We start from the raw sequence: 14,524 nt of genomic DNA, 5'->3' as shown, positions 1-14,524 counted from the left end.
CACCACATGTAATTTACATCCCATTACAGTAACATGAGACTTAGTGCCTCACACAGCTTTTTACAAACATTTATTCTTTGTAGTTAATGACTATAAAAAATAAAATTTGCAGTGGCATTTTATCTATTATTTCCAAAAATTTAATAGCTATACTGCCAATCCGACTGCAAAACAATATTATCACCTTCAAAATAACATTTTTCAAGACAAACACAGTTGTGGTGACAAAACCTTAAAGGTTTTTGTTACATTTCCTACTCTTTACGCTTTGGATATCAACCCCATCCTTCTATATCATCCTGAAACACCATTATTTATGGGATAAAAAAAAAAGATTAAATCTATTCTTGGTATCAAATCTTTGCTCTGCCTGAAAGGACCATATATTATAGTTCTAGCATTTTTCATTCTTTATAATTTACTACTTGACTAGCACTTCTAAAAAACACTTTAAAGCTATCTGGGCAGTGACAGTCTCATGGCCTGGTTTTAGCTCAAGGATTTTGTATTCAAACTTCCTTCCTAGTTGCAGTAGTCGTCGTAGTCGTAGTAGTAGTAATGATAATAATAATACAACTCATACATGTCATTCTGTGCATTGGAACCCACTTTGGTGCTACCGCAGGAAATCAACCACTGCTGAGGCTTCTGGGGAACCACATACCTCTAGACTACTTACTTCTGGAAACAGTTCTGCATGGGAGCACTGCCAGTTCTAAGGATGGTCAGACATGCATCATTTGGTCCCATCTCTGATGGCACTAAGATGGTGAGGCAGGAGCCCACTATAGTATTTAATATTGTTCTCATCCTCACCCAACCCCCAGAATCATCTCCAATTTCTTTAGAACTTTGGTGTCTTAGTATTCAGGTCACTGTGACGGTAACAAGACACTGAGGTGGCAATTACTAAACTGGCAAGAACCTTTCTGTTGCTGCTCCAAGGACCCCAGTTTCAGTTGTGTTGCTGTGATAAAACACCCCAGCAAAAAGCAACTCAGAGGAGAAAGGATTCACTGTGGCCCACAATTCTATGTTACAGTTCATCACAGCAGGGAAGTCAAGGTGGCAGGGACTTAAGGCAGCTAGTTACATCACATTAACAGTTCAGACAAGGAGAAATGAGCAAAGGAATGGCTGTCGCTCAGCTCACTTTCCCCACTCTTACAGCACTAGAAACCAACTCTAGGGAATGGTGCCCTCCACGGTAGACTTGGCCTTCCCACCTCAGTTACTGCAATCAAGACAATCCCCCACAGATATGCCCACACAGCAACCTGTTCTACAAGATTACTCATTGAGACTGTCTTCTCAGGTGACTGACAGGACTACCACACCAAGTTGTCCTAGAACTTCTCGTCTACCAGATGGGCTCAAAGGAAACTGCCCAATCAGAGTCAGCAGCAGCAAGCAAAGGGATTTGGGTATTATGGAAAAGGTATTTGTCACTGGGGTCAAGGTGGTCATTATGCAAAATGTTTAAAGACACTGGCTCCAGACCCTGGTTATTGCCCAAACGCAGCTCATGACCTGTCAACCATGAATTATGTCACATCATTTTTTTGTCCACAGCTATTCTTCAAAGCCCTGATGCACGGGGACCTCACCTTTGGTCCCCTTTGCTTACTCTGCCCTAGGAGGGGCCATCCCTTTGCACATCCTTGGATATTCTCACAGTGCTCCCACGGTTAAGTCTTGCTGCTCCTGGAATCTGAAGCATCTCAGTGGCCCAACAGCTCGTTGCTCACGCACTCACTTCACTAAGGCCCCATTCTGAGGTTATCTTAACGAAGAACGTCTTCTTAAGCCACCTTGTTTAATACTGTAGCTCTTACCTGCTACTCTTTAACCTAACAAGCTATTTTTAAATGTTATCCATAGCCTCTGAAATATTCAACAGTGATTTTTGCTTTTTATAAATCAAAATCTGCTTGTTTTCTTTCCTCCATTAAAGACTGCTTTTCACTGGGGCTTAAATACAACTAAAGGTCAAGTAAGCAAGATGCAACCGTAAGAAGCTTAATGCAGCTAAGCCCCAAAAAATGCTTATCCTTCGCTGAGCAGTAGGTGAACTATGCTAAATGTTAGTTTTAAAGATGAATTAATTCCCCATATGGTCTAAAGTGACAATTGAGGTAAATACCATGGAAATAAAATTTGTCCCAGAGTCAAGCAGAAATCAAGAATTACACACACTGCTTGGAGATCATTTTAAAATAATATTTTTGATGAGGATAAGAGATGGCATATTTACAATATGTTTTCTGATGATAAGGCCCTGGAGCCTGGTTACCTTAGCACAAAACTGACAATTACAGCTTAACTATCATATTAGGCTAGAAAAATTGCATAGGCTGGAATTTTAAAAGATGAATATAAGTGGTCTAAATAGTGATATGTGCAATGGGATGTACTGTGTTTTTCATTTACCTGGATAAAAATGATTCTAAAAAATGTGTAAAATACTAATATTACCACACACTAATTTCAGTGAATGTAGTATTGTCACACAAAACATAATTAAAGCGCAGTATGAAATACTAAAACAGGCTATTGTGGAGAAGTGGTACAATTCAGTTCTCCAAAGTGTGTCTGTGAATTCAACTATTCAAGAGCAAACCACAGTGGGGGGGGGTACCCATACCAAAGGGGTAGTCTGTGATACAAAACATAACGTGAACCCTAGCCCAAGCGCTCACTCTGCTCCACAACTTACCTCCAAAAAGCTGTGGCATATGTCATCGATGATTCTCTTTGAATTGATAGACTTTTACTTTACTGAAAATGGTCCTCACTGAATATGGTGGTACACACCTGTAATCCTAGCACTTAGGAGGTAAAGGATTTCAATAAGTTTGAAACCAATCTCTTCCTTTATAGTAAGTTCTAGGTCACTCAGGGTTACATAGTGAGACTGCCTCAAAATAAAAAGAACATGGCAATAAAATTATTCCTAATGATGAATTACTATACCCATGGACCAATGAATCACCAAATAAGCTTTTAGTAAAGTTAATGGGGGGAAGCAGAGACCCACAACTGGACAATGGGCACTTTAGAACACCCATCCTTAAATGGGACGTCTTTATCAACACCCACCCTCCCCAAAGGCTCAGAGATCTATGGGAAAGAGCAAGAGGAGTATTTTAAGGGCCAGAGGTGATGAAGAAGTGGTGGCTTCCAGATTCAACAGGATGGATACACATATGGACTCACAGAGGCTGTGGCAGCACTCACAGGGCCTGCACAGGCTCAGGCCAGACAGGGTCCTAGTGCTAAGAGGGGGATGTGGACACAAGGTCCTCTCCCTAACCAAGAAGCATATTGCAATTGATACTTGCTGGCAAAGAAAAAACTCAATTTTCTTGAATGGAATGTCACTGGCTATATCAACCACACTCCCAGGCAGGCCCCATGCTCAGCAGTAGATGACCATTATACAATGAACCTGGTGGTATTTTTGTGGAGTTTTAGTCTTGTTTTGGTATGTTTTGTTTTATTGGTCCTTTGCTTACTTGTTTTATTTATTTATTTTTTTGTGAGAGCGAGTGAGCTAGAGAGTGAGAGAGTACATAGAAAATTATAGGCATAAGGTTATTGTGTAATTCAAATATTGATTTCTGTATCCCCATATCTGGTTGCAAACCTGCCCCAATGTTCTGTGAATACTGTTCCCCAACTGCCCCCTGATAGGCCATTAAGACAGTTTACACTAATCACTAAGCAGGAAAGAGAATAGAGCAGGACTTCCTGCAAGCCAGGGGAGGAGGTGTTAGAGGAGGAAGTAGGGGATTCAGCCACAGGAGAGGCCCAGATGACATCAGGAGAGAGGAACTGGAACAAGGAAAGCCTCCAAGTACAAATATCTATAGATTGTATGCTGAGAGGAAACCAAATTACCTTAGAGGGTTAAGAATGTAGTAATAACTGCTCAGTTCTTGTGCTGTGACATTTGATTAATTAATATAAAAGAGTATCAGTTGTTCCTGTGATGGCTGGGTTAAGAGAGAAACTGAGAAACACAGTTTTATAAAAATAACTAACATAAAGTAGGGTAGTTAGGGAGGTGACATGATCTGGGAGGATTTGGGAGACAGGAAAAACACAAAACATACTATATAAAAAACTTTTAATTAAAAATAAAACCCAGCCAAAAAATATTTGACCTACAATATTTCTTATCTGCGAAATATACTAGGGCAATTGTGCCACAGAACCTGTAGGAGTAGCCAGCCAATGTTCTTCCACAAGAAGGAACCCATACCCAACACTGCACTGGTAACCAAGAACCAGAGACTAGATAGCTCAGAGAACTAGGGTAGAACCAAACACTGCTGGTCTTTAAAAAAAAGGATCAATAAAATGACGCTACTATACGCATAGATCAGGGTCTTAGCAAATTATTGCTGGAGAGATTTTTGTGGGGCAGCAAATAGGAACAGATACAAAGACCTGCAGACAAACATTATGGAGAGAGAGAGAGAGAGAGAGAGAGAGAGAGAGAGAGAGAGAGAGAGAGAGAGAGAGAGAGAGAGAGAGGAGAGGGAGAGAGAGAGAGGAGAGAGCGAGAAGAGAGAGAGAGAGAGAGAGAGAGAGAGAGAGAGAGAGAGAGAGAGAGAGAGAGAGACAGAGAGAGAGACAGAGAGAGAGACAGAGACACAGAGACAGAGACAGATAGAGAGAAACAGACAGAGTCTAAATAGTCTCCATCAAATCCCTCCCCTCAGAGCTTAGGAGGTCCAGAAGAGGAGGAAGTGAAAAGATTTTTAAGAGCCAGAGGGATGAAGGACACTAAGACCCTCTTCAATGAACTAATCAAGAAACATATGAGGTCATAGGGATTGAAGCAGCGTGAACAGAGCCAACACGGGTCAACTATACACATGCTAAGATGAAAAATTAGTCTAGGTGCCCTACGCTGGGTGAGAACATGAAGAAGTGTTGTATTCATGTACTGGAATATCTTCACCCATAAAAAAGAATGGTGGCTTACCATTTGCAGTGAAGTGGATGGAACTGAAGACATTATATTATGTGAAACGAGTCAAAGGTAAAGACAAGTACATGTGAGAATGCCAACAGTGACCATCTACATGCAGAATGGTGATGACGAGCAGTTGGGGAGTGTGTGTGTGCGGGGGGCAAGGAGGAATGGGGGGACTTGAGTAATAGCTACCAAACTACAGGAATCTCAGAACGGTTCTAGTGTTGCACAGTATAGTGATACAGCAGGTGACTACAGTGCACAGTAAAACATTGTATACTTTATGAATAACAAGAAGAGGGTGGCTCAAAGGCTTCAAACAGGAAGTAATGACAAATAGAAGCACTACCTGATTTGATAAGAACAAAATGTAAATGTCACATTTCACTGAACGGTATTTATAATTATTATGCTTTAATCAAAAGTTTAAAAATAGTTTTAAAAGGCATGGTGGTGCACGTCTTTAATCCCAGCACTTGGGAGGCAGAGGCAGAGGCAGAGGCAGAGGCAGAGGCAGAGGCAGAGGCAGATGGATACCTGAGTTTGAGGCCATTCTGGTCTACGAGTAAGATTCAGGAACAAAACAAAACAGCAACAGCAACAATAAAGAAATAATGTTTAAAGAGATGGGAATATCAACTACTTTATTTTCATTATTATTAATTATAAACATGAATTATGCTCTATAAACACAGACAAATAAAATTAAAAATAAAAATTAAAAAATAAAATAGATTTTTCTTCCCATACCCACCACCTTAAGAGTAATCTCATAATTATTTAGAGACGCTTCCAGGAGTGCTTTCCACCTTTAATGCAACAGCATCCTACACATATTCTGCAGGGTGGTGTCTCCCTCTGTGATGCAGGGGTACACTCATCTACCAGTGCTCATAGGTCACAAGTGGCCTTCCTCACAGCTGCACTGCACTTGGTGAGTGTGCCTAGGCTACGTCATGTCATCAATCTTGGTATAGTTAGGTGAATATTTTTGCTGGAAAGATTAAATAAAGTAGGATTAAATATTGTGTGCACTTATAATTTAGATAGGCAGTGCCAAGTTCCTAAAATGCTCACCAAATGTCACCCTCACTTGGTATCAAATTTCTTGTTTGTTTGTTTTTTTCTGAACAAGAGGGAAAATAAATGGCACTGCACTTTTGTTCTAATTTGTGTGCATTTTTAAAAGATTGATCCATATGTTTATACTCTGCAGGATAAGCATATGCAAGCATTATTAATAATGTAAGGAAAAATCTCCTTAAAATTTAGCCAGAAGAATACTGTGTCCCTTTGTTTGTCATGCAGACTGACTAGGATTGAGACACTCATGACATGTTCTCAGTAATCCATGAAGAAAGATTTCAGTCCCAACACAGGTACTGGGGCTGCAGAAAAAAGTGACAAGATTTCTGCAGTGGAGCAAGGATGGGCCATTCACACCACAAGAAAGTACAAGTGACAAGCAACTGTCTATGCCTCTTGGCTGGGTAGATGCCATGGAGCTTTTCTGAAAGCCATGTACTGTAGATATCTCAACCCTAAAAGACTCAGGTCTTCAGGTCCTCAGGGTACAAGTCACAGAGATGCCACAGCTGCAATGAAGGACAACACTGTCTGGGACATCACATACTGTTTTCATTCCTGCACCTAAGAATTCTAGTCCTTCAAGCTGTGTGTATTTTTTTTTTCAAGAATTATAGGTATGGAAAATGGCTATAGAGAAAGTACCATAAACGGGGTCTGAGGTGTAGGCATGGAAGTACACATGACTAGGCATTTTGTAGAAGTGTTTAATTCTAGCCAAATAGCAGATGTTCTAGTCCATGATGTTGATGCTGGAAAATTCCCAGTCAGGATCTTACATATTTAAGTAGTTAATAAATAATTCTTGCTGAGTGGCTTGTTCCTTCCAGGTGGTGGTGGTATTACACCATAGCATACTGTGGCTAGGGTGGTAAAGAAAGGATTAGAAATTCCTGTGGGGCTGTGCACATGGCATAATACTTGACAAGAAACTACTAGGCATATCTCAATGTTATGTAATGGTTGAGAAATGTGAACCTCATTGTCTGGTTCTGTATTTACTAATAGTGTAACCTTGGCAAGTTATTTAATTATTTATTCATCAGTGTCTTCATCTGCAAAATGGGAACAATACCTACTATAGCTGCAGAAAATAGAAATGAGTTCATATTAGTAAAGTACACAGTGAGCCCTATCCATGGGTTTGTTACCGGTCATCACCACTACTATCACCATGACCACCACCATCACCATCACCACCACCATCACCACCACCACCATCACGACCACCACCACCATCACCACGACCACCATGACCACCACCACCACCACCACCACGACCACCACCACCACCACCATCACCACCACCACCACCATCACCACCACCACCATCACCACCACCACCACCACCATCACCACCACCACCACCATCACCACCACCACCATCACCACCACCACCACCACCATCACCACCACCACCACCACCATCACCACCACCACCACCATCACCACCACCACCACCACCACCACCACCACCACCATCACCACCACCACCACCATCACCACCACCACCACCATCACCATCTGTACTAATCACTGTGGTAGTGGTAACTAACAGGGTTAGTAGTTATGGCAATAAGTGGTGACTAATGTTATTCTAATAAATAGGAGAAATGAATCCTCAAATAGTCTAAATTTATATATTTTTAAAGACTTAACGCTTTACAAGCATAATCTTTTTTATTTATTTACTTATTTAATTTTATTTTAATTTTAGACAGAGTTTCTCTGTGTAGCCATGGCTGTCCTGGAACTTCCTCTGTAGATCAGGCTGGCCTTGAACTCAGAGATTCTCCTAACTCTTCCTTGCTAGGATTAAAGGATGTGCCACCACACCTGGCTACAAGTATAATTTTAAATTAATTACAAATTACTTTAGCTTTTCCACAAGATCTGCTAATTCAAATAAAATAAATTTTAGTTATTTTTTTATTATTTTGATTTTTTTTTTTTTTTTGAGAGATGGTCTAATGTAGCCCAAGCTGGCTTAGAACTCATTAACTAGGCAAGGACGGGATTGAATTCCTCATTCTAAAGCCTTTATTTCTCAAGTGCTGGGATTATAGGTGTGGGCCACTATACACAGATTAATTTTTCATTCTTTATATTATTTTAAGTAACCTTAACATCAACTGTTCTTGTTGTACAGTGGGATATAGATAAAAGATGTAGAGTTATATAACCATGCATTTGCTTGATAATGTCAAACCCAGGGAGTCACGCATGCCCGCTGCTGTACAACTGAGCTCCCCCAGGTTATTTTAACATGGAGACTTTTAATACTACAAGACAACCTCCTTTAGGTGTGAGGAATAGGAGTAAAACAATGAGAAAGATTCCTACTAGTAAGGGTTTGAGAATCAAATCCTAGTATAAAATAGTTACTAATTTCAGATTTTCCTGGAAGCTATGGAAAAAGCTGTCCTATGGTCATTGCTGTTGTCACTGAAGAGGCTAAGAGCAAACCACAATCGGGAGGAGTCACCTGAAAGAGAGCTCCTGCAGTGCTCTGCAGCAGACAGTGCAATCGCTTACATGAGTTTAAGTGCCCATTTAAGGTGAAATGAGCTGATTCAGCTTTTTACTTGAAAAGGAAAATCAATCAGTCTGTCTACATAATAACATAGTTTAAGAAAAGCTAAATCATTTCTGAAAACACGAACTTTTAACTCTTCTGTCTAAAATAGTTTTTAATTTTACTAAAAACTATAAGTACCTATTTTATAATGAACTGTTGCAGCTTATCTATGATTATCACTTTACTGCTTTGCTTAAAATTTTCTAACTGTCCATTGCTCATTAAATAAAGGTCACATTCTATTGTGGGGAGCCCAAAGCCCTGGTTTGGCTCTGTAGTTCCACGTGAAGCCTCCATTCTAGCAACTGACTACACAGCATGGCCGAACTCGCTGTGCACTTCTGTGACTCCGAGCACACAGCGGCCTGGTTCTCGCTGTCTCTTATGATGACACACATCTTTTACTTCCCTAAGCCCACCTGCTCAGCTCTCTGCATATCAGTGTTCCTATGACACTGCACTGCTCTTGAAAGAGCCAACACTCAGGTTCTCTCAGAGGACCAATCCCTTTCTCTACCTGGCAGCCATTTGTCTGAAGGCATTTTTAACAGATAACTATTATTCTCCACATTCTCCTTACAACATTTCTCAGATCCCACATCCTGAATAGGGACTATAGTTACTGCCGTGCTCAGTCCATGGTAGGTAGTCTAGCAGGAACACTGCAGAGCACAGAACCCATGTGATCTCTCCCTGTTAGCCACTGGGATCCTGGAGCACAGTGTCACCTAATCTATCCTTCCTTCCACAGAGAACAGCGAGTACTTGATACACAGTTGCTGTTCAATAACATGCTACTGAATCAATAAACAAAGCACAGCGGCATTTTGCCAAGTCCGAGGTGGAAACATGTATGTGTTCAGTAAAGACAAATCTACTAGGCGTCCAGCTCAAGCCTCCCTTTTCCAGGACAACCTAGTCAACAGTCATGGGTGTCAGCAGAGCACAGCAACCTAAGGAGCTACTTGTGGACAAGGCTTTGGGCAAAGGTGGAAAACGGTCCCTTTAGTGAATGCACATGAGTGCCAGTTTACATGGCAGTGCCTAGAGCTTTAGGAACACCCTTGGCACTCAGCAAAAGAAGCCCCAGTACAACCACTTTCTTGTCATCTCCACTTAGCAACAGACCAGTGATGTCCATTTTCATGTGGTTGTTTCTTTAGAAAGAAATCAGCTGGGAAAATGACAACTTCATGGGATCATAATGACTGTATTCTAATTTTCCTTGTTTATGTAACAAGAAGAAAATGCATCTGTACACATGTGCTACAGCGTCTCTACATGTGTGTTACAGCATGACTTTATCTGTGCTCACATTTTAACATCTAAGTGTTAAACTAAAAAATCAAAATGCTAAATGAGAGGAATAGTATGTAAGTTCTACTGCATATAGAAGACTATATAGAAGATAAGCAGAGCACAGCCATACAACAAACCAGCTGCAGAAATGTTAGGAAGTGGCACAACGCCACGCCACACTTCTCAGGAATCTTAGCGCCGACTACAGTTTGTACAGCACCACACCTGCAGACTAAGTGAAGGAAAGAGACTACCACAGAACTTGCCTTACAAACAAAAGAATTATATCTAACTTCGAGTAACTGAGTACATGTGACAGATTTAAGAACTATTTCTACAGATTACAGAAAAACAAGAAAATAAAGTGCCCCAAACTATAAATATTTTATATAGGCATAAGGTTATTATATAATTCAAATGCTGATTTCTCTATCCCCCATATCTGGTTGCAAACCTTGTTCTGAGACTCTCCTGTCTCAATATTGCATAAATTCTGCTCGCCAATTGTCCCCTGATATGCCAATAAAGCAGCTTACAGCTAGTCGCTGAGCAGGGGAAAGAATAGGGCTGAACTTCCTGCCAGCCAGAGGAGGAGCGGTTAGAGGAGGAAGTAGGGGATTTAGTCAGGAGATTAAGCCACAAGCAGATGTCCAGGAGAGACCAGGAGAGGAAGCTCAGCAAGGAAAGCTATAAAATTCAAGTATCTCAGATGAACGCTGGGAGGAAGGCAATTTACCTTAGAAGGTTAAGAATAGAGTAAGAACTGCTCAGTTCTTATGCTATGAAGCTTGTTAAAATAACATAATAGAGCCCCAATTATTTGTGTGATAGCCATGTTAAGAGAGAAACTGAGAAACAGACACAGATTTATATAAAGATAACTTGAGCAATTTTAGAGCCAATTAAAAGTTATTTTGTGCATCGTGATGATGATGTAAGCGGGGTTCTCTTACGCCACCATGTGAGTCCCAGAGATTGTCAGGCTTATGAGACAAGTACATTTACCCAAAAATGCAAAAACAAAAACCAAAAATCAAAAACAACAAAGGCCCCAATGTACTGTATTTTGATGTAAAAGCAATCTTCATTCCATATGTTATATAAATGTATATGTTATATAAAACAGCATTCCTAACTTATATTTCATATACGTAGTACCATTTGCAAAGTTTTAGCTTTCTTGGTTTCTTTTTCTGTTATCACACAGGAAAATACTTATACTAAGAAGACATAATGTAAAAATTCACATTATTCTCAAAATAAAATTAACTAGTGAGTGAAAAGGAGACCTAGTGATTTCTGTTGCTGGAAAGTATATTTTTTCCTGACTCAAAGTGTTTTTTAACATAAATAACAACTTGAGTAGAATGTGAGAACAGACATATTCAATGTACTTTTAAGACATGAGCAAAATGTCTTTGTGAACTGATTAAATAAGTAGTTCTATTATTTTTGTGTTCTTATCACAAGCTGTCAGAATTATTCTAGAAAGTAAGCAAATAATGATTAATACCTGGTTTTCTCAATTAGCCTCACTAAAACTTTAAATTATTTGTTACGAAAAATCAATTATTCTGCATGCTAGTGAAGACTTATTTACCTGCAGATAGCTGGAAAACATTCCTGAAGACCCTTCTTTTTAACTAAGGACCCTTCAAGGCAGTACATGATGATGTCCATGACCTTTGACAAGAGAGACAGAAATCTAAAGGTAGTTTCAAATGCTTGACATTCTAAAATTAAAATGATTCCATTAAGCCTCATTTTGTCTATATAAGTCCTTCTAGTTTGACTTAGTATTTGCTTTACAAAGAATAAAAACTGTTTTAAGCCTATGGACACTACAGGTCTTGTCTATAGTAACAGATTCATTTCCTTTAAAACTGACTTAGCTCATGTGCAGAATGGGCTGATACTCAAGCACATGGGATAAGTGATTTTATTTACAATGAATGTTGGTGACAACAAAGCCTTTAAAATATTTTAATACATATAAATTCCATATGAATGGTCAATGGCTATAGCAATCAGTTTTAGTTTTGAGGAAACAGAATTAAGGCACAGAAGTTGACTAATCTTAGTTACTTAGTTACACGACACATCCCCTCTCCCTTCCTCCTTCTATTCTTCTTCATCCCTTATTTTTAAGTTCAAGTATTTACTGCATGGGCAGGAAGCCTGGGCGCAGGACAGTCTCACCTCCACAAGAAGATCCACCACATCTGTAGGCATCTTTTCAATGAGAATTTCAATGACTCTCAAGATCTCCCCTTTAGCCCTTGCCAGGGTTGTTGTGTGTATGCTCTGCTGTGACTGGGTATTTGCTGCAAGGGCTGTGTGTCTGTGTACCTACAAAAGAATCACCACACTGTAGATGCTATTGCTGCTCCACACAGATTTACATTTGTAGTCATTGGTTTGCTTTTCACTTACTATAGAAAAATGAAATGTACAATAAACCAGAACTGTTAAAAGAAATCACTCAAGGTAGGCCAGGAATTGTTTTCTAATCACAAAAAAACTTTACATATAATAAAAACTAAGTAAGTATGGTGCATCATCACCATTTATAGCCTTGGGCATGTCTAGGATGAGCTAAGGAACAGTGGGCCCAGGGACAGGGTAGCAAACAAGGATGACAATGAGAAACACCGTAATGCAGTTAGGCTAAAAGCTGCAGTAGCAAAGTTGTTTGGAAAGAAATAAATGATTAATTAGAATATTTTCCATGATCTTTCCAACCACATGTTTCATTATGAATATCTTAACATCACATTCAAAAATATTATGTAAGTAATACAAAATAACGCTTAGAAATGTAATTAATATAAAGACCTGTCAGACTAATGTAAAGCTTCCTCAAGGTAATCAATATCACCATCTGTGTACATTCCATACACGGGGAAAACTGGTTAGAAATGTAAATGTCCAAAATAAATAAAACTATTCGTTCAAACAGCCCACACATTCTTTACAAGTAAACATTAAATGTGTGTGTAATGTAAACGCACTGGAAGCTTGCTGTCCTCACACCTGTGGTCCACAGCTTTCCTTTAGATATGAGCTCATAACTCCACGGCTTCCTAATCAGCCATACAAAGGGACCATCGCCCCTCCCTTCTAGCTGCTTTCACAGCACGCCTGGAAGGATGGCTCTGGGGCAGGGGCAGACCCAATAGGTTTCAGAGCAGACTCAGAGGTGTTTGCTATTGTAAAAGTTCACCATAGCCACAGGAAAAGCAGTTCAGACGGAGCCCAGAGCCTATGGACACTGAGCTGTGCAGTACTAATGGCAAAATGGAACAATGCTTGTAAAATATGTAAGAACTTATCCTTTCTTCTTTCCCTCACTACTAAGATGTATAGGAAAGAACATAGACTTGGTTCATTGTTCTTTACTAGTTTGTTAGCTGGATGTGAGCAACTAATTCCCAGCAATGCGGGAATCAATGGACTTTCAAGTCTTTATCTGTGACACAGAATAGGAAAAACAATCAGCAATTTTATGGCTTACTTTTTTTTTTGTATACAGTTGGAGAGGCACTGCTAAATAGTTTAGTTTTGATTGTGAGTATTTGCTTACACTTGAGAAATGTGAATACCTTTTAGTTCACATAGACCTAGTGTATTTCCTCTAGAAAGGTACTGTCATTAGTACAAGGGTGTTCATTCTGAGAACAGAGAGGACCTCGAAAGCACAGGTCCTGAACACACAGCTGTGGAATGCACAGTGCGTGCAGACATGACACATTCACTTCAGCACTAAAGTATTAACTTGCTTTGCTTAAAAACTACAAGGATTCTTTGTGGGTCTGGCCCCTCAGGTACAGTATGGAGGAATTCCTCAGAGAGGGTGGAAGGAACACATGAAGATGGCTGCTCACCTCCTTAGCTATGGTGGTGATGAAGGCGGGTGGTCGGGCAGTGGCGATGAGAGAAAGGGCATGCCTTGCGGAGCGGGCAGAGTCAGCTGCAGGGCTCAGGGGTAGCCCCATTGTGATGCTAACCAGGGATCAGAAACAAGGAAGAAGAAAAGCAGCATTAGAATATAGACTGAAAAGATTAGACACAGCTTATAATGTCAGCTCAAGGTCAATGGGAGCACTCAAACAGTTAGAATATAATAGACTAGCAACAATGAGCCGTGATTAAGAGTCAGGGTGTTCTGGCATCAAATACAAAATCGAATTATTAACCATGAAGATTGAAAACAGTATGTGCATCTGTCCAAAAGGTTAAAAATGCCTTGTTAACAAATTATCAAGAGCTACTGTTGAATACCTATCACGAAGCTCAAAAAAAGGTAGGGACGAATATTGTACTGGATGTTTTTGAAGTTTTTCCCCGGGTCAAGTTAAAGATAATTTATTCATAAGGTCATGTTAAAAAAAAAAGCTATAATTGAGGCTCTTTTGTGAAAGGAAGCAGAATGCGTTCCTGTTTGTAAAGTTATAGAAAGAACTGAGAATGACTAATATTTTTAGTTTAGTTTAGTTGGCTAATATTTTTAGTTTGAAATGTCCTCAGCACTGCTGGTCTCCCCACACTCAGTATTTTCAGAACAAGCCACTACTAAG

At 39.9% G+C, this 14,524-nt stretch overlaps 1 protein-coding gene across 2 annotated transcripts in view; it reads right to left on the bottom strand.

The window, feature by feature from the left end:
- Window positions 1–14,524, bottom strand: part of Wdr7 (WD repeat domain 7) — a 277,717-nt gene that overhangs the window by 48,556 nt on the left and 214,637 nt on the right. For both annotated transcript variants that reach the window (XM_051163424.1, XM_051163423.1), the window contains 3 exons: window positions 13,832–13,949; window positions 12,147–12,296; window positions 11,548–11,630 (listed from right to left, as the gene is read on the bottom strand). In XM_051163424.1, coding sequence (XP_051019381.1) covers window positions 11,548–11,630; window positions 12,147–12,296; window positions 13,832–13,949 — 351 coding nt within the window. The remainder of the gene's footprint in view (window positions 1–11,547; window positions 11,631–12,146; window positions 12,297–13,831; window positions 13,950–14,524) is intronic.

The sequence above is a fragment of the Acomys russatus genome, chromosome 20 (assembly GCF_903995435.1).
Source record: "Acomys russatus chromosome 20, mAcoRus1.1, whole genome shotgun sequence".
NCBI classification, from domain to species: domain Eukaryota; kingdom Metazoa; phylum Chordata; class Mammalia; order Rodentia; family Muridae; genus Acomys; species Acomys russatus.
This window is presented reverse-complemented; position numbering and strand designations above follow the sequence as displayed.